This window comes from Melospiza melodia, chromosome 30 (genome assembly GCF_035770615.1).
Source record: "Melospiza melodia melodia isolate bMelMel2 chromosome 30, bMelMel2.pri, whole genome shotgun sequence".
Lineage (NCBI taxonomy): Eukaryota > Metazoa > Chordata > Aves > Passeriformes > Passerellidae > Melospiza > Melospiza melodia.
The window spans coordinates 1,446,872-1,470,420 of NC_086223.1; the positions used below are offsets into that span (position 1 = coordinate 1,446,872).

At 45.3% G+C, this 23,549-nt stretch overlaps 2 protein-coding genes across 3 annotated transcripts; both read left to right on the forward strand.

The window, feature by feature from the left end:
* The first annotated feature begins 10 nt into the window (after window positions 1-10).
* CCDC47 (coiled-coil domain containing 47) lies at window positions 11-10,471 on the forward strand. Of its 2 annotated transcripts, none has more exons than XM_063179021.1 (13): window positions 11-101; window positions 2,309-2,574; window positions 2,696-2,803; window positions 3,307-3,481; window positions 3,664-3,785; window positions 4,329-4,394; window positions 5,122-5,223; window positions 6,050-6,160; window positions 6,464-6,549; window positions 7,227-7,285; window positions 7,798-7,907; window positions 8,078-8,245; window positions 8,873-10,471. In XM_063179021.1, the coding sequence occupies exons 2-13, from the start codon at window positions 2,314-2,316 to the stop codon at window positions 8,951-8,953; spliced, it is 1,449 nt and encodes a 482-aa protein (XP_063035091.1). In that variant the 5' UTR covers window positions 11-101; window positions 2,309-2,313; the 3' UTR covers window positions 8,954-10,471. The 2 variants fall into 2 exon arrangements, with proteins under 2 accessions (XP_063035091.1, XP_063035092.1); XM_063179022.1 differs by lacking the exon at window positions 11-101 and adding an exon at window positions 581-697.
* A 956-nt stretch (window positions 10,472-11,427) lies between these two features.
* STRADA (STE20 related adaptor alpha) lies at window positions 11,428-23,252 on the forward strand. The gene is given in 14 exon segments (XM_063179028.1): window positions 11,428-11,486; window positions 11,951-12,030; window positions 13,005-13,062; window positions 13,940-13,968; window positions 17,938-18,040; window positions 18,525-18,646; window positions 18,758-18,866; window positions 18,981-19,104; window positions 19,539-19,710; window positions 20,226-20,330; window positions 20,478-20,618; window positions 20,620-20,720; window positions 21,398-21,440; window positions 21,829-23,252. Coding segments are annotated over 13 exon segments (1,296 nt in total). The 5' UTR covers window positions 11,428-11,486; window positions 11,951-11,994; the 3' UTR covers window positions 21,982-23,252.
* The last annotated feature ends 297 nt before the right edge of the window (window positions 23,253-23,549 follow it).

Consider the following 23,549-nt stretch of genomic DNA (forward strand, 5'->3'; position numbering starts at 1 on the left):
CCCGGCGCAGGCGCAGCGCCCGCCGGTGAAGCAGCGGGGAGTGAGGGCGGCGGGACCGGGCACAGGCGGGAGCGGGACCCCGGCGGCGGAACCCAGACACGGTAACGTCAGCGGCCGCCCCGGGACCGCGCTGCTTTCCCGGGGGGTTCCCCCCGTCACGCGTGTGTGTACCCGCACACCCCCGCACATGCGGCGGGCCCGCAGTGCGCAGGCGCCCCGGTAAGCGGGCGCGGAGCGGAGCGGAGGGCGGGGGCCGGGCCCGTGACTCAGGTAACGCTGCCCCGGCCCCGCGGCCCCGCCGGACGGGACTCCCCGCTCCCACCTCCCCAGGCCTCGCTCACTCCGGGGAGCTCGGTACCGGCAGGGCGCCCGGGAGGAGCCGCCGAGGGCACCGGGCGTGCGCGGCCTGTGCTGCGCCCCGCGGAGCGGGAGGAGCCGGCGGCGGGGCCGGGGGCGGCAGATCGCTGATTTTATCTTGTTAACCTTGACTCGTGTTCCGGGAAGGAGCTGGGAGCGTCCCAGGAGCGGGATAGCGAACACCTACCGGGGGTGGTGTCCCCGGTGAGGGCCCGAGCTGCGGGGGACGGGCGCTTCTCCACAATCTGCCGCCGAGCTCGGCTCTGGGCTCGGGATTTACCGAGCAAGCCCGAGCCGGTGAATGTGCAGCACAGGCAGCAGCAGCAGTGCTTGCCTTCGGGTTGGTGGAAGTAGTTTCTCTTGCCGGTGGGGTCTGGGCAGCCGGTGTGGAATGGGAGAATGAATCGGTTCATTGGAGAATGAATCGGTTCCTCGGTGGCTTGTGGGTCGTGGAGGGCCTGCCGAGGATGTTCTGCTTCCTGGAATTTGAATTTGGAAGCCCTTCTGACAGATTGCTGACCTGAGGGGGTGCTCCAGCTCTCACCCACCTCTGGTTCAACTGTTTCCTTCGAATTGGCTGCAGAAGCTTATTTTGCATTAAGTAATTTGGAATTGTTGGGTCTTCTGAGGCTGGATGTGCTCAAATAGTCTTGGAGTTCTTAATGTGAAATGTTAGAGTTTGGCTGAGCAGGTGGCTCTGTTGTCCTGTCATTTTCAACAGCATGTAAATTCTGTCCTATTGAAATAATATTTTGGGGGGGGTTTCCTGCTTAAATTCACATAAAATTGTGAGATTCCCTCACAATGTTCCAAATTCCTGGGCCTTGCAGAATTTTCCATCCTGATTAAGGTTCTGTGACTATGTTCTGAGCAGGTTTTTGCTGGAGTGAGGAGTGTTTGACAAAGGTGTTTATTTCAGTCGTCCTTGTCATTCATAGCAGGGTTCCCTGCATGAGGCACTCAGAGGAAGGCTGGTCAAATTTAGAAACAAATCATTTCTATTCTAAGTTTGTGAGAGAACACTCTGATTAACATTCAGGTTCCCACTCGGATCTGGTTGCTGGAGGGAGTAAAATGAGCCTGACAGCAGAGCCTGATGCAGCTGATCCTCTGTGCCTGGTTGTGGAGTGCAGCTGGGGGGTTCTGCTGCCTTTTTTGGACCTTGGAGAAGGTGCTCCAACCTATAGGGGAGGTTGGGACTGTTCTGAACTCAAGCAGAAGAGACAAGAAGGCAAAACAAGGGGAACTGACAAACTCTGCAGGGTTCTGGCTGATGTGGGGAGAGCTCTGGGCTTGTGAGCCCCAGTTTACTCCTGTGTTCTGGGGAGCAATGCCATACCTGTCCTCTTCCCTTTTTTTTTTTTTTGGCACAACTTCCAGCAAAAGGTCTTTGTCTCTATGCAGAAATCACGATGGGACACTGTGGGAACTTAGTTTTGAGTGTGCAGCCTAGAAAAATCACATCTGTGATTTTGGACCAGCAGAGGCTGACAGAGCATTGCTGTTTAAATGAACCAAGTGCATTTTAAGATTTACTGCTGCTGTTACACATTCAATGCTCCAACTGTGCCTAATTGCTAATTATTAACAACTGTAGACACAGAATGTGGTCTTGGAAGTGAGCTGGCTGGGAGATGCTATTGGAGAGTCAGTTTTGTAGCAGAACATCCCTGCTTTCCATCTCAGCTCATTTGAACAGTGTGGCCAGGTGTGCATTTGCTGCTGCCACAAGCACCAGAGTGCAGAACCTCTCCTTCAGAGTTATTTTTTCTTGTACCAGTACTTTGTTCTTTATAGAGATGGCAAGATCAGGCACAGGTTTATTTCTCTCTCTGGTCTGACTCGTGGTGTTTTCAGATTGTGCATTGTGGGTTGGGGGTTACTGGAAGTGTGATATAACAGAACTGACAAGGACTTTTTGCGATGATTGATTTGATTTTTTTTTTTCCAGTGAAAATGAAGAATTTATATATTTTTATCGCTGTCCTGTTCATCCCATGGAGCTTAACTTTGGCAAAGTATGATGAATTTGAGGATGGAGATGACATTATGGAATATGATGATAATGACTTTGCTGAGTTTGAAGATGTGAGTGAAGATACAGTCACAGAGTCTCCTCAGAGGATCATCACTACAGAAGATGATGAAGAAGAAGCCACTGTAGAGCTTGAAGGTCAGGATGAAAATCAGGAAGACTTTGATGATGCAGACACACAGGTAAGGCCTTGCCTCCTTCCTCAATGTGTTTCCTAATAGTGTCTCTGCACCTTCCTTTTTCTTTTTGGATTTTACTTGCTGGGCTTTGGATTTTCATGCTGTTTGTGATTTCATCCTTCAGGAAGGTGACACCGAGAGTGAGCCTTATGATGATGAGGAGTTTGAAGGGTATGAAGAGAAACCAGATGCATCTCATAGCAAAAGTAAAGACCCCATAACAATAGTTAATGTAGGTATAACTGTTGATCCAGTGTCTATTTGGAGTTTCATCATTTATTTTCTTAAGACAGTATGCCAGGAATGTCACTGGGGTACTGAACAATGAACACAGTGTGGTTTTAGCTGGTCTGTGGCTTAAGTGTCAGATTAGGACTTGTCAACTCAGTTGATTTTTGAAGCCAATCTCTCTGCCCACCCTGCATCACCTTTCTGCCTCCCAAAATTGTCTTTCACAGAATGATCAGGTGCTCAAGGTCTGCATTTTTATGGAAGTGAGTACTTTTTTTCTGTTAAGCAGGTATTTTGGGAATGCTGTTAGCAGTTGTTTCCAGGATGATTACTGTGCCCCAGTAAGCCAAGTGCTTTATGTAGGCTTAGCTCTCCCCTGTTGCCTTTGTGGAGCTTATTGCTGTGTTGGGGATGGAACTTCACTACTCTGTGTTTCCCAAATTTTTGTGTGTATAAAATCCACTTGTTCAATATGTAAATCACAGCTTCTGTTCCCTTACACAGGTCCCTGCTCACCTTCAAAACAGCTGGGAGAGTTATTACATGGAGATCCTGATGGTAACAGGTCTCCTGGCTTACATCATGAACTACATCATTGGCAAGAACAAAAACAACCGCCTGGCTCATGCTTGGTTCAACACTCACAGGGAGCTGCTAGAAAGTAACTTTGCTCTTGTTGGTGAGTTCATAATGACAAGGATCCATTTTTAGTATTTGAATAAAGCTGGGTTTAGTCTGGCTTTTAGGCTGTAGAGAATCCTTCTCTGTACTGTGGTATTGTGAACTGTAAACATTCTGCTGAACTGTGGTGTCTCAATTTGTGAGTTTAGATTGAGGTTCTTTCACCGTTGTTTTCCTCAGGGGATGATGGCACTAGTAAAGAAGCTACAAGCACAGGGAAACTAAATCAAGAAAATGAGCACATATATAACTTGTGGTGCTCTGGAAGGGTGTGCTGTGAAGGAATGCTCATCCAGTTAAAGGTAAGAATTTGGAAGTTTGCGGTGCTGTTTACATGTCACCAGTTGTCAGGTTCTAGAGGCTTTTCCATTCCTGTGTGGGCAACATGGAATCCCAGCTTGGCATTTGTGCTCACATGCAGACACAGAGTTCTGAGTACACACACATGAGCAAAAACTGGTCATCTAAAGGTCTGTACAGACCTCTCTTCTGCCCCTCAAAGGTGGCACTAAAGAGCAAGCGCTTGCAGGAAGAGAGTAAAAACCAGAGGTGTAGTGTGAACAGAGGTAACTGTAGGCTGAGGAGCCTATTTGCCACTTAGAGGGATAAATGGACCAGCAGGAATTCCAAGGAAGAACAGCAAAGACAAATACAAAGCCCTGGACCTGGGCTGGAACAGTCCCACAGTTCCTGCTCTGACTTGAATGACAAAGCCCTGAGCAACTCCTGCAATGCAGAAAGTGGGCCTGCTTTTGAGCTGTATTGGTCACACAGGGAAAACTCGGGTCAGATATTAGGAAGGAGTCTTTTAGTGTTGTCTGTTCAGCTGTTTTCTGTGTTTTCAGTTTCTCAAGAGGCAGGACCTGCTGAATGTCCTGGCACGCATGATGAGGCCGGCGTCAGACCAAGTGGTGCGTACTCAGCCCTTCACATTAGCTCTGATAAACTGTTGCATTCCTTCAGTTCTGCTCTGCTGCTTTTGATTGTTCCAGGTGATTTCTGTACTATTCCATATCTTCCAGTTCACTAACTAGTGAAACAACCTCAAAGAATTGTTTGTATTTCTTCCCTGCCTGTGAAATGCAAACTGCTGATGACTGGAAGTTGCTTTATCTGTGGATTTTATCATTCAAATGGTTTTGTGAGTCTGTCATGATTCAAGAGGTCATATTGATAAGGAGTGGTTTTACAATCTGAAATACTTAGTGATTGTTCATCTGTCTGTTCAGTCTGCCTGAATAGGACTGCTTAAACCCATATGTTGGTCTGGATATTATATTCTTAACGTTACCTTTTGCCTTCCAACTTGCTCTTAGAGAGCATAAGTACCAAGAGAGGTTACATTTGGAAGAACAGTGACTGTGTGCACTGTGAATACTCTTCCCATGCGTCAGTAATTGTATTTACTTACATCAAAATATTTAATTGCAAATTATTTTTACAACTCTGTTGTTTTAGTCACTCTCATTACAGCATGATACTGCATGGTGTGCTCAGTCTTTAAGACATACTAAAAAGCTTTAAATCAACCACCTTTTTCTTGGCTGTGTCTGTCTTTGCTTAGTCCTTGTTCTTAGGAATCAAAGTATCAAACAAACATTGAAATCTGACCAGGGCTAATAACATTCTGTTTCACAGCAAATAAAAGTGACAATGAATGATGAAGATATGGACACGTACGTGTTTGCTGTTGGAACCAGAAAAGCACTGGTGAGACTTCAGAAAGAGATGCAGGACCTGGTATGTACATGCACGTTGATAAATAATAGCATATAAGAATCTAATCTGCATATTCATGGTTTTCTTGGGAAAACCTGTGACTGACCTGTTGGAATTTGTGTGGACAAGATATTTCCATTTACAGATTAAAGTTTAATGGAATCAATAATGAGAAATGCTCCCCCCATCAGACCTGCAGGGAAAGAGGCAGTGGAAAGCAGCTTACACCTTTCTTTTGGGGTGTAGTTGGTTTAAGTACAGATTTTTGTCAGCAAATATGAGTGTCATTTCACCTCATTTCATTTGTACAAAAGACATCTTCAAGGATTGAAAAGTAAACTTAATTAGTGATATGTGATGTGGAAAATTAAGGTTTAAGTCATCTGTTTTTACATTATCATGAAATTAAAACTTTCCATATGTTCAAGCCATGAAAAGAATTGCAGAGCTTGCCCAGAATCCAGTGATAACAAGTAATGTTAAAAAAATCTTTTCTCTCAAGTAATAGCATGGTGTGTGGTTGGTAGGATGCCAGTTTTTTTTCTGTTATCAAACAACGTAATATAAATAAATGCCTTAATCCACTTTGAACACTCCAGAATGTATGTATTAGAATTGTTTTATCTTCTTCCTTAAAATGCTGACTTCTGAAGGAAAATACTAGCTTAAAGACTGTTGATGCAGTGTGCTTTACTTTGTTTGAAATGTCCCTAGCCAGGATGAGTGAATGAGTGTAGTTTTTCTTGTTTCTTTTCAGGTATTTTAGAGGCCCCTCTGTTCCAGAACAGTTCAGTCTGATGAGATACTTACAGGCCTGTGTTTATTTTTCTTTTTCTCTTTGAAACAGAGTGAGTTCTGCAGTGATAAACCTAAGTCTGGTGCAAAATATGGGCTTCCAGATTCGCTGGCCATCTTGTCAGAGATGGGAGAGGTCACGGAGGGAATGATGGATGCTAAGGTAAACTGGAATGAATTAATACAAATACTCCTTGGTAATCCTGGCATTTACAACTTGTATGTTCTAAAAAAGTTAAAAGTTCAAGGGGAAAATTCATATCTTTATCAGTGTCACTGTGGCAAGCTGGGCACAGCAATTTCCTGAGTGATATATGGAACGTAGAATGGTTTTGATTGGAAGGGACCTTAAAAATCATCCAATCCTAACCCCTGCCATGGGCAGGGAACCTGGCAAACCCCTCTGGAGTGGGTAGGCTGCAGCTGGATTGGTGTGGGGAAAAACTAACCCCTGTTTCTCTTTCAGATGATCCATTTCCTCACACACTACGCTGACAAGATCGACTCCGTCCAATTCTCGGACCAGTTCTCCGGTCCAAAACTTATGCAAGAGTACGTATAAAGCTGTCTGTCAGCAACACACAGGCAGCAGCTCTGCTTTTCCAGAGGTGCTTTAGGGGCTGCTTCACAATTGCCAGGTGGTGGGTGATGTGTCTTATCTGAATTACCACGAAGGTTTTTGCACATGCCTGTGTATTATGCTCACAGGCATATAAATAAATGAACATAAAGGAACACATTTGGATTTAAATATGAGACAGCTTATGTGTATACCTTGTACTAAAATTGTTGAGGATCTGTGAAATGTAGGCCTGAGATTTTCACATTAGAATACTGTGGGATTTTGGGCAGTGAATAAACTCTTGAGAAAATATTTTGTTCTCCTAAAATATTTAGAGATCTTTAGTGGTATAAACAACAAGGGGTGTGTGAAGCTGAAAGTAATTCAAAATACACAGGCCTTCTTAGTGCTCATGTGCCCACTTGACATTTGAGGGGCTGATGCTGTATGTTTTCACACTCATGCCTTTTCTCTGCCAGCTTTTGGGTAAAACACTTCTGGAATCTGATTAGTTTGAAACTTAACTTTTGGTTATAGCCAAGCTTTTAATGTTTATGTTTTTCAAGTACTTTCCAAGTGGCTTTTGGTTCTTGATGGCATTTCAGACGAATGTTAGTTACTTTGTATTTTGCTTCACTTTTTCCAAACACTTGTTTCTTTCCTCCAGGGAGGGCCAGCTTACAAAACTGCCCGAAACTAAAAAGACACTTTTGTTTACATTTAATGGTAAGGGCTCTGTTGTCTGTGTGTCTGGGGGAGTGTGTGGCTTTGTTTGGGTAAGTTACATGCTCACGATCTCTCACCTGTGGAAGATAATGTGTGATGAGTGACTTCAGTGCATGTAGCAGGATCACTGGTTGATAAACAGAAGGCAGCAATGCACTGGGGACTGAGCAGCATATTGTCCTGATAACAGGACACTCAGTCCTGCTGTTATTGACCTCAGCTCACACTCCTCTCTCTCAGGGTGGTTTGTTTTTAAACCACAAGCCTTGCAGTTTGAACATGCACAGGCTCAGTTGGTTTACCTGGTTTGAAATAAAAGTGGCCTGTTGGGAGAATTCTAGAAAATAATAGATCTTCAAATCTCTTAAAAATTGAAGTCTATAGCTCTAAATGAAGCTTCCTAAAGAGCAGGATAAGAGCATCTTTATTTCATGAACAGTGTGAGCCATAAGGGCAGCAAGCAGACGAGTACTGCCAGTCTGTGTGAATAAACAAGGAACTCTTTATTTCAGTGCCTGGTTTAGGCAACACTTCCCCAAAGGACATGGAGTCTTTGCTGCCTCTGATGAGCATGGTTATCTACTCCATTGACAAAGCAAAGAAGTTCAGGCTGAACAGAGAAGTAAGTAGGGCCTGGCTTTCTGTCTTCTGACATGGTGTGAAATTGGAACCATTACCCCTGGCTCCTTATGGATCCACTGGATCCTTCTGTTTCTGTACGACTGGTAGAGATCCTGCATCCTGCTTGTGGGGAAATCACTACAAACTGCCTTTGCTTCTCTCTGTGCCAAGGGTAAACAAAAAGCTGACAAGAACAGGGCTCGGGTGGAGGAGAACTTCCTCAAGCTGACTCACGTGCAGAGACAGGAGGCGGCGCAGTCCCGGCGTGAGGAGAAGAAACGGGCAGAGAAGGAGCGAATCATGAACGAGGAGGATCCCGAGAAACAGCGGCGGCTGGAGGTGAGGGCACCTTCCCCTTGCTGCAGGCTGCTGGCACATCTGTCACAGACACATTTGCTGAAAAATCCTTTCCTTAGGATTTTTTCTCCTGATAAGCTCAGGAACAAAATGACAATGGTTATCTGCTGCTGTGGAATGCAACAGGTGCATCTGTGATTGGTCTCATGTGGTTGTTTCTAATTAATGGCCAATCACAGTCAGCTGGCCCAGACTCTCTGTCCAAGACACAAGCCTTTGTTATTCATTCTTTCTTTTTCTATTCTTAGCTAGCCTTCTGATAAATCCTTTCTTGTATTCTTTTAGTATTGTTTTAATATAATATATATCATAAAATTATAAATCAAACCTTCTGAAACATGGAGTCAGATCCTCATCTCTTCCCTCATCCTCAGACCCCTGCAAACACTGTCACAGCAGATCCCTCCCGGGAGATCTCCAGGGCTGCCTGGAGGGATAGCAGCACTGGCAACTTTGATTTCTATTTGCTGCTCCTTTCTTAAACACACAAAGGCTCCCGGTGAGCTGTGAACCTGGTGCTGCAGGGCTTTGTTGTTTGGTTCTGAAAGGATCTGCTTGGTCCTTGAAGAGATCACCTGTGTTGATTCAGATCCCTGTCCTTGCCTGCAGGAAGCTGCTCTGCGGCGTGAGCAGAAGAAGCTTGAGAAGAAGCAGATGAAGATGAAGCAAATCAAAGTGAAAGCCATGTGACTGTGCTGTGAGAAGTGGCTGGTGCCACCTGTGGAACTGTAATTCACAGGGTACAAAGACCATCATAACTCCATAATCCTCTGATTCCTTGAACACTAGTAACCATTAAGAGAAAAGTTCTTGCATTGGTGTTACTTATTTAAGTATTACAGCAAAATGTGTGGAGAGCTTTGTCTCGGCAGTTCTGTTCCAGGTGGTACAAAGTTTTGCTACTTGTCTGTTAAAAAAAAATTGCAATATTCTTGAATGCTTTTTGTCATTTGTTCTTTAAAAACAGAAGATTGTAAACCTGTCCATGTGTGCTGGTAACATATTCATGCTTTGGTTTTAAACTTTGGTTTTAGTTATTGTGAGGGAAAGGGGGAAAGGGGAAAAACTTAGGGGGAGGCAAATTGCACAATAAACATTTACTGTGTGCATTTATTTGCATCAAGGCACAACACTTAGAGCCTTCCATACACAGTATGGATTCTTCAGGGATTTAAGCCCAGTAGAATAGAAGTTCTAATAGAAATAGAAGATTTTTTTATCTTCATTTTTTTTTTTACAAACAAAGGCCTGAAGCAGTATTAGGTCAGCTGTGGGCATGATTGGCTTATGTGTAAAACACAGAGATGGTTGAACCAAGGGAATGGAATACATGGACAGTTTCCTACTTGTTTGGATGCTGCAAACTTAACCCAATGTGGGATCTGTGATGTCAGCACAGTGTTCCTTCAGGAGTGAGTGCATGGTGAGTTAGCACTTCAGCCAGCTTTCCTTCAGTATTTTTATCAGTTCAAGTTTGCCTCAACCCCTTCTCTCCTGATCTCAGCAGCTGCTGCCCAGCTCACTTCAGCCAGGAGCCAGATCTAGTGGAGTACCTGCAATTCCTGATCTCCCCAAGCCAGTGAAAACTTTCAGAGGATATTCCTCCTCCTCATCTGGTCCGTTATCTCTTCAGGGTTTTGAATCTAAATGGGAAGAAGGAAGTGAATGCCCTGTGCAAGCACTTCGCTGGGAGAGCTCTGCATTTTATAAATGCTTCCTGTCCAGAAGGCATTTTATTGTTGCTTGTAACAGACTTTTAACAGTTTTGTGGGGAAACAATGTCCTGCATTTTCTTGTTCAATACTTCATGGAAACTTGGTTCTGAGGCAATAAGAATTAGCTGCTGTTGAAACAGCAATTGCTTAAACTCCTTGTTCCAGCATGGGATACTTCACCCTGATTGAAATGCAAATGTCTGTAACCTGATACATGCAAATACATTAATTTTATAATGGTTGGTAAAATTATTTAAAACCAAAACTAATGTAGATTATGTGAAATTTTAGCACTATTTAGCTTTAAAGATTAATATGTTATTGTTCCACAGAGTTCTTTGAAAGGAAATACTAGTTTGTGCTCTTTTGAGTAAGTGGACAGCTTTCCTGAAGTCCCATCCAGTTGTGGGCCATGGCAGCTAATTTTGTAATACAAACATTCAAATGAACAATCTAATGAAGAGTAAAATATAATTGAAACACTCCTGCTTTACTTGGCTTGTCTCAGTGTTCCTTTCATTCAGTAGACTCTGAAAGGCTCCTTTGTGCTGGTGAGTTTTGGTGTGGGTTGTTAGCAGCAGGAGGAGCTGGTTCCTGCTCAGGAGGGCTGCAGGAGCTGTGTCCCCCTGGGCAGGCTGGGCTCACATGGAGGATTTGCCCCGGGATTTGCATCAAAACTGGGCACAGCAGGGTCCCTGGTGGGGCACAGCCTTGGCCACTCTCCGAGGGAGCCACGGAGTCACAGGACTGATTAGTTTGGAGATCTCCCAGATGATCCAACCTGTGATGGATCCCCGCGTTGTCACCCAGCCCCACAGCACTGAGTGCCACGTCCACTTGTTCCTTGGACACCTCCGGGCATGGGGACTCCACCAGCTCCTGGGCAGCTTGTTCCAATGTTTAAGAACCTATTCTGTGGAGAAATTCCTGCTGCTGTCCATCCTGAGCCTGCCCTAGCCCAGCCTGAGGCCGTTCCCTCTGCTCCTGTCCCTGTTCCTGGGAGCACAGCCTGACTCCCCAGGCTGTCCCCACAAGGTCCCCCCTGAGCCTCCTTTGCTCCAGGCTGAGCCCCTGCCCAGCTCCCTCAGCTGCTCCTGGGGCTCCAAACCCTTCACAGCTCTGTTCCCAGCCCTGGACACTCTCCAGCCCATCGGTATCTTTTTAAAGTGAGGGGATCCAGCACAGGGGGTCAATCCCTGCAGACCACACGTTTTGACAAGCCAGGTGCCATTGGCCTTGCGGCCCACCTGGGCTCACGTTCAGCTGCCTGTCAGCCATCACCCCCATCTCTTTCCCAGTGGGTCTCTCTCCTGCCCGCCGTGCTGCGCGCCTGGATGCGGCCAAGGTTCAGAACCCTCTGAGGGCCCCAACATGGCGCCGGCTCCTTCCCCGCCGCTCGCGGGAGCTCCGCCCGTGACGTCACGCGAGCGCGCCCGCGCGTCACCTGTCGGCGCGGTGACGTCACGCGCAGCGTCTCTCGCCGGTGAGCGGCGGCCGCAGCCTGAGGGGTCCGTGAGGGGCCCGGGGGGAAACGGGACCGTGCGGGAGGGTCCTGGAGCGGAGCGGGGCCGTGCGGGAGGGATCCGGGGCGCAGCGGGGCTGTGCGGGAGGGTCCTGCGCGGGTGAGGGGCCCAGGGGTGGAACGGGGCCGTGCGGGAGGGTCCTGGAGCGGAGCGGGGCCGTGCGAGAGGGCTCCGTACGGGTGAGGGGCCCCGAGACGGAGCGGGGCTGTGCGGGAGGGCCCCGCACGGGTGAGGGGCCCGGGGGTGTCGCTCTGGAGGGCTCCGGGCAGCTCTTGCCGGAGTTACCGCTGTCCTGGGGCTGTCGGGCCCGGGCGGAGTTCGGGGGTGTCGGTGCTTTTTGAGGGGCGCTTACCGCTCTCCCGGTGCCCTCCGGGGCTGCCGGGCCGCGGTGTGTGAGGCCCTCGGGCGGCTCGGTGCTCGCCGGGGTGACGCTGCCGCTGTGCCCGCAGGTGTGCCGCCCTTTCTGCTGCGCGCGTCCCACAGCGGCGGATCCATGTCTTTCCTTGTAAGTAAACCCGAGCGCATTAGGGTGAGTGTTGAAGACCTTCCAGCTTCCCTCGTGTCTCGGTAGAACGGGTCTGGCGCTTGTGCGGAGCGGCCGGGCCTGGAGAGCACCATGAGGGCACAGGAAAACTGATTGTTAGGGTTGATGATAGGACATGGCTTAAAAACCCTGCACTAAAGCCTTTATTGCTGGCACATACACCAGAGGGGCTCTAATGGGCTTTGCAGTGAAGAGAAAGGGCCATAAAGCTGCTTATTTTCAGTCGTTCTTTAAGAAGTAGCCTCCTCACCTGTGTCACAGTTTATGGAGTTTTTTTCGTTCACTTTGCTCGCAAAGCTGAACAGCTTTGTTTGATTCCGCTTTTCAGCAGAAAATGAGGAAATGTCTAGCAGCAGAATCACTTCTGATGCATTCAAATGGTATTCTTAGATACAAGTTTTGAGTCTTCATCACCTAAAGACTCGTTGGTGCTTTCTAGGACTGGCTTCTCATGCACTGAACAGCATCAGCTGTGTATTTAACTATTTTGCTAAGTGGCAAATTCTGCCATGGCAGTGTTTGTGATTGATGATATAACCAAAATATTTGAATTCTCAGAGATACCACCTCTTTGTAAATAGTGAAAGCATTTTTGAAACCTTTTACACCTAAAAAAACAACTTTTATTTGGTTGTATGAGGGGGTTGTTGCATACTGATTATTTTTCCTGTATATGCATGTATAAAATCTTATTTGAATAAATTAAATGATATTAACTTTATTGCAAGTGCATGTTGATTGGGAATAACAGCAGCACCTGTGTGGTTGCTGGGTGCATGTCATTGGCCCAGAAAGGGAATATCTTGTCCAAAATAAGGATGTCACTGCTGATACAGCAATAAATTTCAAACCACAACAGAATCATTGAATTTGGGGCTTTTTTTCTTGTGGGGAAGGGGAAAAGAAACTTTTCTCTAGATGGAATAACTGATTATGTGGAGAATTTTTATTTCTTTCAGCGTTGGGTGTCTGAGAAGTTCATTGTTGAGGGATTAAGAGACTTCGAGCTGTTTGGAGGTAAGTTTTCCTCTTGTTAAATGACATTGCTAGAAATGTTTTATTTTAGCTGTAAAGCTTGGTAATTTCATAGTAACTTTTATCACTAAAAGAGATGATTAAATCTCAATGTAAATTCAAGCTGTCTAAGCCCAGAAATTTAACATGGAAGTGTCCAAGATGTAGCAAGTTATTTGGAAATCATTTCCATATTGATAACAGTTCTAAGATAGTTCTGTATTGCTTAGCATAGCCACTTTTTTTTTTTTTTTTTTTGTATGCAAAAGATGTTTTGGGGTTTGGGAAGGTTAATTATAATTTTTTGAGTAAAAATGGATTTTGAAGCTGCTGATGCAGGAGCTGACAGGTTTGTGCTCTGCTTCAGCATAACAAAGTTGCCCACTAGGATGCAGAATTCCTGATCAGTGACACAGAAAACAAACAGAGCATAGGAAATATGTCTAGATTTTGAGCTTCCAGGTGGAGTAGAGGAATTTTTATTACTTTAAATAGTATTAATAATTTCTTCTGTATGTAAGAGTCATCTTTGAATGTGTTTATAATCATAGAATTCAGGTTGGAAGGAACCTTTAAAGATCACCAGGTCCTACCCCCCTGCAATAAGGGACATGACAGGAGGTTAATACTTAGAGTTATAATAAAAAAAAAAAGTCACATTTCTGTCAAAAATACAAACAGTAGCACTCTGTGAATCTCTTTGATCCTGATGTGCTGCAATTGTGTGTGCAAATTAAATGTCTTCCTATAAACCAAAAAAAAATCATGTGTATTTGATACCCAAAAGGGTCATCCAGGGTCATTGACTTAGTTTTCCAGCTATATTTGAATGAGTGTCTGTTGAACACAACATAGTGAACAATGAATTTCTTTACTCCAGAGCAGCCTCTGGGTGACTCTCGGAGAAAAGTAAGTGACTTGTGCAGGCTGTGGTGCTGTGGTTCATTGCATGGAGATTATTCCTTGTGGAAGTTTGATTTTTTCTTTTTATCTTAGTTATATATCTCATCTCTGTATTTAGCTCTACAAGTGTGGAAACAGGTTTCACCCTGGAGTGGAGATTTTGGTGTGTGGTTTGCAAACTATATGTGATAACTCAAAAATTTAAACTTAATCTCTTGGATTTCTATTTGTTTGTCATTCTCCTCCCCCCAGCCCCTCAAGGGTCTCTTTTTGAGGTGATTTAGTTCTGATCCTTCAGAGAAGAAAGGAAGGAGTTTAGTTTTATGGAACTTTTGAGAAGTGTTTGTTCTGCAGGCCCTGACTGCTCACTGTTTGGTTCATAATGAGCATTTAACACATCAAATATCACAATTAACAACAGAGTATCTTAATGCAAATGATGCCCCACCTCCCCACACCACAGGTGTGCAGGTGTTGCTTGTAGTTTAAGATAATTACAAACATGAATTAAGTGTGATTTGATCATAACTGTGTCAGTTCAAGTTGCTTATAATTGATTTTTCTGCCAGTTTAGTTTACTGGCACAAAGCAAGCTCAAAGTAGGAAATTTATATGGAATGTTTTATGTAAAATTGACAGCAGGATTGGTCCCAAAAGGAGAGCAGGATTGGGCCCAAGGGAGAGCAGGATTGGTCCCAAAAAAAAGAGAGCAGGATTGGACCCTTTAGGGCAGGATTTGTCCCAAAAAAAGGGGAGAGCAGGATCGGGCCCAAAGGGAGAGCAGGATTGGCCCCCAAAAAAGAGAGCAGGATTGGACCCTTTAGGGCAGGATTTGTCCCAAAAAAAAAAGGAGAGCAGGATTGGGCCCAAAGGGAGAGCAGGATTGGGCCCAAAAAAGAAAAAAAAGAAAAAAAGAGAGCAGGATTGGACCCTTTAGGGCAGGATTTGTCCCAAAAGGAGAGCAGGAATTGGTCCCAAATAGGGCAGGATTGGGCCCAAAGGGGAGCAGGATTGGTCCCAAGGCAGAGCAGGATTGGGCCCTTTGGGACAGGATTGGTCCCAAATGGGAGCAGGATTGGGCCCTTTGGGACAGGATTTATCCCTTTAGGGCAGGAATAGCAAGTGTATATGGAATGTTTTATATAAAATTGAGAGCAGGATTGGGCCCAAGGGAGAGCAGGATTGGTCCCAAAAAAAGGAGAGCAGGATTGGGCCCTTTAGGGCAGGATTTGTCCCAAAAGGAGAGCAGGAATTGGTCCCAAATAGGGCAGGATTGGTCCCAAAGGGGAGCAGGATTTGTCCCAAGGCAGAGCAGGATTGGGCCCTTTAGGGCAGGATTGGGCCCTTTGGGACAGGATTTATCCCCTTAGGGCAGGAATAGCAAATGTATATGGAATGTTTTATATAAAATTGAGTAAATTCACACCTTTTTTGAAATTATTGAGTGTTAGACATGCTTGGATGGAAGGAAATTGAGATTAGCATCTGTTTTGGTTTGGTTATTTCCAAGGGTTTTCTTGGGATTTACACACCTGCTGATTCTCATTTTGATCTTTTTACATTTAATAAAAGCCTTTTTTTTTCACCAGAGCTGTAGAGAAAGGCACATAATTTGGGGAGGGGGGTGGGAGGAAAATTTTGTTGCTTATGCTGAAGTGAGGGAGGGAGTGAGGAGATGGAGGGGAAGACAGCAGAACAACACTGATATTCCCTCTTCCTAACTCAGATGAATGTCATTTGGCAAATGCAGATCCTTGCAAGCATCACATAAGTGATTGTGTTATGGCATTTTTAGTTGCCTTTCAAAGATTAATTTTTTTTTAAATCTACCTCAAATTAAACTGGACTCCCAAGCCAAAAGCCAGCTCTAAATGAATGTCATGCCATAGAACTGGTCATATGGGACTTCATTTTGCAGCTGCTTTTGACCATACACCAAAAATTGTCCTGTGTGAAACCACTGAGGAGCTTTTTTGCAGTACCTCATAAATGACATTTCAGTTGAACTTTCTTTTTTTTAAACTGTTGTATGATGTTGATAAATCTCTGGTTGAGCTCCTTTTGCATTAACTCTGTTATTGGTCACTGCTAACACGATGAGAGGTGAGTGAAGACCTCAAACTGGAAGACTTTTCGATAGGGAATTCACAGCATTTTTTTCATTACTGCACAGCCTACACCATTAATATTAAATTTATTTAATTTTTTGCATCTGTTTTGTTGGCTTTTGCTCTCCCTGGAGTGGACTTTTAATAAAGCAAACCACTTACATGTTGCTCAGTGTCTCACCAGCTGTCACTGCTCCATGAGTGCTTCCAGCTCCCTGCTTCCATCCCCTTGGTGGTGCCTTTGTGCTTCAGAGGTTTCTATCTGCCTGTGTGTCTCTCCTGGCAGTCTTGCTGTTGCCAGGACTGTGTGAAATTGCTGAAAGAAGTCATGAATGGTAAAGCTGAGATCAGAATGGACAGGCCTCTTCAGCAGGAGTTAGAAATCCCGAGTGGGAAGTTGCTGCCAGTTCTGAGCCAAGAAACAGCACTGTGGTGTTCATTAAAGGAAAGGGTTTGGGAATGCTGCTCCCAGGGCTTTAGCTGTGCTGAGATGGGACTGAGTTGTTTGTGCTGAAATTATACCAAAGCACCACAAATCTTCATTTTTGCCTTTTTTCTTAATGGAAAATGCACCTATTTTAAATGCATCTATTTTAAAGGTAGGCAGGTACCAAAACACCACAAATCTGAATTTTTGCCTTTTTCTTTAATGGAAAATGCACCTATTTTAAAGGTAGGCAGCATGCTCTTCGAAGCCAGTTGAAAAGGTAGAACATAGGAAGTGTGGTTTTAATTTACTGCCAAAGTACACTTAGCACCCAGAGGTAATTCTCAGCAAACTCCTGGCTGTGCTCTTTGCACTGCATTTACCCTGGGCTGAGGGTAGAACAGCAAGTTCCCTGTTTTTCAGCTGTCACTGTGTTGTTTCCAGTGATGGAAGTAAAGAACAGAGTCTGCTGTCATGGTAGGAAAAGGCACAAACTTTTTCTGCTTCATGTACCATGAGAAAGGTCTGATAAAGGGCATTTGCAGTTGATGAAGAATGAGGTGGAAAAATTGAGCTGGTGTTCCAAATGCCAGGAGGAGTTAATGTGCTGGAAATTGGAGATAACTAAAGACAATTTTAGATACCACATAAATTTTAATCCCCTTTAGATCACTCTCCTTGTGACTTTGGACATTTGAAGGTATAAAAGAACTTGCAAGAACACTGAAGTTTGTCATCTGCAAAATCCTGCAGGAGAAGATTTCAGTGTGTGTAAATGAGGCAGAAAGCTTTATGTCAGATGGAGTGAGGGAATGCTGCTTCCCTGTGTGATCTGGGGGTGCTTTTTATCCCTTTTTTTTTTTTTTTTATTTAGAAGCACTTATGCTTTGCAGTTTTTGCTTTCATTTGGAGCTTGTTTTTTCACGTGTGTCTGATTTTCTTCATCACTTGTACCATGCAGCTAAGCAGCTTCAGCTGTGCTGGGCTTATCCCAGGTGAGCAGCTGAAACCTGCAGCATCCACCAGGAACACCAAGTGTTACAGTGCAGAGAAGGGCTAAGAACAGCTTCCCTTGGCTCTGGCTCAGGCCACAGGGTGGTGGCACACAAGTTTGTAATTATGAGAGAAAGGCAGTGACTGTAAAGCAGAGTTTAGGCTGTCCTGGGTAATAAAAATTGGCTTTATCAAAATATCCCTGAATAAATTCTCACTTACAGTGATTAAAAATCTACTTGTTACGTGTTTTGTAACACAGATGTCTGGATCTTCTGAAATGAGGCATCTCCTGAGTTTCAGTTGATAAATTTAAGATTATTTTGACAGCAACTAAATCCTCTTCTGTATTCCTGTTATTTTGAAGTGTGTGATAATGTGGGGCAGATGATTTTTCCAGCAGGTGATCTGTATTTCCTTTGACCTGACTTCATTTTCTTTCCTCAGACAAATGAGGCGAGCTCCGAGTCGATAGCTGCTTCCCCTAAAAGGGACACCATGAGCAGCTTCCTGCCAGACAGCAGCTGCTATGAGTTGCTCACTATCATAGGTAATTCTTGAGGACTAGGGGATCAGAGTCTGCTTTGTAAATAAAATAATTTCTGCAGGTTTGTCCTTTTCTTGATTGATTGCTTATTTTTGATATTGGATGTCTGCGTCTTTGGTTTTCAAGTGAGATGCCAGTCCTAAAGGTTTTCACCTGAGAGGGACATGTAATGGGTCAGTGATGCTGGGGGTGCAGTACAGTCAGCAGAGGCAACCTGTAACCTGTGCTTGGTGCTCCTAGTCACTGTTCTTGCCTCAGTCCTGAATTGGAAGGACAGGATAATTCTGCTGGTTAGGAGGATTCCTCTCAGTGGGATCCATGCCAAGGAAGGTGGTATGGAAAAATTACTCTTTTTGATGGAACGATTACTCTTTTTTACAAGGTGAAAAGTAGTGAGGGTAAAGATTGCCCAGAAGTGTCAGGGGCTGGAGGAGTTCTCTCAGTGATTCCAAAAGCATTACTGAAGCTTTCTTGCTTTCTCTTTCAGGCAGAGGCTTTGAAGACTTGATGGTTGTGAACCTGGCCAGGTATAAACCCACAGGAGAGTATGTCACAGTCAGAAGAGTGAACTTGGAGGCCTGCACAAATGAAATGGTCACATTCTTGCAGGTAATCCCACTCATCATGCAAGCTTAGAAGAAGACAGTGAGAGCACTGCCTGTCAATATGCAGTCATGTTTCTGCATTTACTAAATTGAATCTAAATAACTTTTATTTTAGGGAGAACTTCATGTTTCCAAACTCTTCAACCACCCTAACATCGTGCCATACAAAGCAACTTTCATAGCTGACAATGAGCTGTGGGTAGTGACTTCTTTCATGGCCTATGGTGAGTGGAGAGGGGGTATCTTTTTCTGACCCTCATGTTGTGTGAAATGAAATTGAAGAACTGAAGTGTCCTTGGGGCTTTTGTTCTGACAGGTGGTGTTTTGTTTCTTTCTAGGTTCTGCAAAAGATTTAATCTGTACCCATTTTACTGATGGGATGACTGAACTGGCCATTGCTTACATTCTCCAAGGTGTCTTGAAAGCACTTGACTACATCCATCATATGGGCTATGTGCATAGGTATTGAAAAACACGTTGGTCATTTTCCTTCTGGTGGAAGTTCTTGGGAATAATGCTCAGAGTAGAGCAGAGGATGAATCAGGAGACACAGAACAGCATTAAGTTTTGTATTACTTTGCTGTTAGAGCCAATCAGTTTGATACTCATGGAAATGACATCACTGATACTACTAAGCTGCATGAAAGTCTTGGTGTGGAGCAAATTTATCCCACATTCCATAACATTTAGTCCTGCATTTCTCCTCACCACAGAAACATTCTTTGTGAACTTGCAAAGGTGATGAATAGAATCCTGTTAATTGATTTTGCCCAGCATCCAAAGATGGTTGTTAGGAGTCTCAGCCTCCTGGTAGGAAGCTGATCAGGTACTGCCCTGTGCATTGAGCTGTTCAGTAAAGGCCAGGGAAGCTGAGTGTTTTGTTCTTTTTTCCCCAGGAGTGTTAAAGCCAGCCACATCCTGATCTCTGTGGATGGGAAGGTGTACCTCTCTGGGCTGAGGAGTAACCTGAGCATGATCAACCATGGGCAGCGACTCAAAGTTGTTCACGACTTCCCCAAATACAGCATCAAAGTGCTGCCTTGGCTCAGTCCTGAGGTTTTGCAGCAGGTGTGTTTAATGATGTGTTCTATCTGTAGAATTTTGTGAGCTCTTAGGGCATGTTGGAGGGGTGTGGAATGGGAGACATGAGAGAACTTGCAGAGTTGCTTTCTTGTGATGAGCTCTAGCCCTAGCAAGGGGAAGGGTACATGAGTGCAAGGAAGAAGAACAGGGAGAGGCTAAAGGAAACAGATTTGGGGTGAAAGGGCAAGTGGGTAGAATTTGATCTAGTTGACTCAACAGTTAAATTGTAGGCACCTGTACAGGTTGTCTCATTAACAAAGTGTTACATCAGATGCAAGTTACCCAGGGCAGATGCCATCCCTACAGGCTGGCTGATTCCAGTTACATAAATGTTACTCTTAAACCAAAAAACCCTCACCACTATAAGCCAGTGTATCTGTGGCTTGTGCTGTTCCTGTTTTAAACATTGGGTTTGTTGACTTGCAGTTGAAACCATGGGTATTGCCCATTCAATCACATCCAAGTCCCTGAAGCTAATTTTTCTTTTCCTTTTCGTGTAGAATCTGCAGGGTTACGATGCAAAATCTGACATTTACAGTGTGGGGATAACAGCCTGTGAGCTGGCAAATGGACATGTTCCATTTAAAGACATGCCTTCCACTCAGGTAAGGTTTGCAAGCTCATTTCTCATCCTTCATCCTGGCACCTGGAGCTGCTTTCCTGCTCTGGGGCGTGAGCACAGAAGGGTGTGCAGCCTGCATGAACGGGAAACCTTAACCGTGCTGTTGCTTGTGCCCCACCTGCTGTTGCAGATGCTGTTGGAGAAGCTGAACGGAACCGTTCCCTGCCTGCTGGACACTACCACCATTCCTGCAGACGAGCTGACCATGAAGACGTCGCGCTCCAGCGCCAACTACGGCGTGGGGGAGAGCACGGCCGTGAGCAACGCGCGCAGCGGCCAACGGCGAGCCGGCCCTGCACCCCTACCTCCGCACCTTCTCCACCTACTTCCACAACTTCGTGGAGCAGTGCCTCCAGAGGAACCCTGATTTCAGGTACAGCCCTGTGAGAGCTGCTCTCCCCACCTGTGCTGTTCTAGGGCTGGGTAAACTCTGGGAGTTAGCAGATATTGTTTATAGTTTTCTTTCCTAAAGTGGAGTGGAGTGAGGATGTGCCCCGTCTGTTGGGGAGAGCAGTCCAAGTGTGTAGAATGAGCAGTGGTAACACTTTGAGCACTTCTGTGTGAGAGCCTGAGGAATTCCTCTGCAGCCTTCCTTGGAGGATGAGTGGTGCTGCACATCAGGAAAATAAACAACTTCTGTTTCTGGCCCCTGTGGGACAGTGTTTACCCAGTTCCCATCACTGCAAATGGCTGCTCTTCAGCCAGCAGAGAGTATTGATGGGAAGTGATCAAAGCTGCATTTTTCTTTGTAGTGAGGGCAATCTGTAGCCATGACAGACTTTTCAGGGGTGCCCCACTGCTCAGGTGGTCCTTGGCCACATGTAGGGGGTGCAAGTATGTAATTTAAAGGTTAAAAGAAGGAGGTTGAACTCCTTACATAAAATATTACATGATTGTAAATGCTTACTACTGCCGAAAACAGGGAGATACCTGACAGCTGAGAAATAGGAGAGGCAGGAAGGACCCTGCTCTTTTCTTATTCCCACTACCCAATTTCAAGCACTGACTCACATTCTTGTCTTCTTCCCTCGTTCTTCCTCCCTTCCACAGGCCAAGCGCAGGCACTCTGCTCAGTCACCCCTTTTTTAAGCAGGTAAGGAACTAATTTAGCTACAGGGAAATGCTTGGCTTTGTCTTGCTGTGAGGGTGGGGATGTTGAGTTGCTGAATTTCCTATGATCAGGAAGATTAAGTCAGTTTTCTGACTATTTGTAGTGCAGGGTGGGGATTGTCACATCTGGGGAGGTGCTTAGGCTGTTCTTGAGGCATCTCTTATCTAACAGAAGTTCTAAATCTGCCTCTTTTGGGAGCCACAACAGCTCTTCCCCTGCAGGCTGCTGAGTTCTGGGGCGAGGCAGTTCCAACCTGCTCCTTAAGGAGTCCAAAGGGTGCCCTGTGCATTTCCTGTTGTTTCTGCCTGCAGAGCTGGGTGTGCAGCAGCAGCTGAGCATTCCTGTGTCTCATTCTGTCCTTCCTGTGCAGATCAAGCGCCGCGCTTCCGAAGCACTCCCTGAACTCCTGCGCCCTGTCACCCCCATCACCAATTTGGAAGGGACACTGCCCCAGGATCCCAGTGGCATTTTTGGGTTGGTATCAAATCTGGAGCAGCTGGATGTGGATGACTGGGAATTCTAGAAAAACAGGGACTACACTGAGGAGGAGCTTTCTGGACATTGTAATTTATTGGTCCTGTTCATAAAAGCTGATGAATATTACACACAGAGGAGTTTACAGGTCCTTGGGAAGGAACTTCAGCTGCCTGTTTACTTAAGAAGTAGCCTGGATACAAATGGACAGACCTGAGCTGGAAAAGGATCAACCCAAGGAGCTGTGGAGTACTCCAGAAGGTGCAGTGCCCAGGGCCCCCATTCTTCCAGCTGAGCTCTGGTAGAGCACTTGAGGGTGTTGAGTGAGTCTGTGTAGTTATGGTCTCTATTTATGTGTTTCTAACAATCACTGGCTTCCTCACAGTTGAGGCTGCATGTCCCTGCCCTCTTTGGTTCTTTCTCTTTTAAGGGTGCCTTAGAGTTGAGGGGAGGTGGGCAGCTTTTAGTTTTGGGCATTCTCTTAGAACTAGTCAAGTTCCTGTAACAGTGTTGTCACAGGGCAAGTTTTAAGGGGGCAAAAAAGGGATTATATTCTTAGTTACTGCTTTGTGATGGAAAATGGGAGATCAAAGACAAGCTGATGCCATTCCAGGCACTCCTGCTGCACTGGGCATTCCTCTGCAGCACTGGATCCTTCCAGTCTGGAGAGGGCTTTTGATGCTGAGCACTCTGAACTCTGGGTCAGACAGGGCCTTCCAGCCTCCCCTTCCAGCTTCCTGGGTCACCAGAGCAGTGTGGATGCCTGGGCAATGTACCAGCTTTTTTATCCCCTTCAGTTGAACTTCATGTTAGCTGGGCTGGTTTCACAGCACGAAACACTCTTGCCTGCCTGTTCTCAGTGACTTACCCTGGCACAGAGGAGAAGTGAATTGATTTTCATGCTGATCCTCTTGCTCACAACTCCTGTACAGAATTGAACTTTAACCTCTCCATTACCATTGCTGTTCTGCCTTCCCTCACTGACAGGTAAAAGCTGCTCACGTGGCTCCCTGTGATTCATGGCTGTGTGACTCTGCCCTGCTGCTGTGGCAGCTCTCCCCCATTCCGTGGTGTTTGGTTTGTTTGGAGGTGTATTTAAGGCTTTTAGTTTGACTTTTTTTCCAAGGACCATGGTGCTGAAGGTCATCTGCTCTTTACTGAAGCACTGAGAATCCTTGTATAGGTGCAGTTGATGGGAGTAGTGGTGCTGGCAACAGGTCCTTCTTGTGTTTATAAATTGTACTTGAACCCAGATAAAGTTTGTTACTCTAGTTTTTTTTTTTCCAAAACAAATAAAATATTTCTGAAGTTGTTTTTTAAGTCTGCTGTTTGTGCAGGATGATGGAATGAATCACAGAGGGTGACAGGCTGACTGTGCATGCTTGCTTTACCTTAGTTTGATACAGCTCACCAGTTTATGGCAACTGCCTCATGCTTCAGAAACATATTTCAACTAAAGCAACAAGCTGCACACACCTGCACTTGCTCCTTTCTGAAAGTTTCAGTAAAATTCTCCCAGTTACAGGAATATTTGTTAAGGCCAGGCCCAGTTCTGCTTCCTCCCTCTGATCAGGTTTGGCTCCTGATTTAATCTTACTGTTAGTAAGAAGATATTGA

What these genes read in the sequence shown, in the direction of transcription:
- CCDC47 (XM_063179021.1), top strand. Translation starts at nt 2,314, where the DNA reads ATGAAGAATTTATATATTTTTATCGCTGTCCTGTTCATCCCATGGAGC. An exon ending in AAGTAACTTTGCTCTTGTTG is followed by an intron (nt 3,482 to 3,663) that starts GTGAGTTCATAA and finishes TGTTTTCCTCAG; the next exon opens with GGGATGATGGCACTAGTAAA. An exon ending in AGGGAATGATGGATGCTAAG is followed by an intron (nt 6,161 to 6,463) that starts GTAAACTGGAAT and finishes TTTCTCTTTCAG; the next exon opens with ATGATCCATTTCCTCACACA.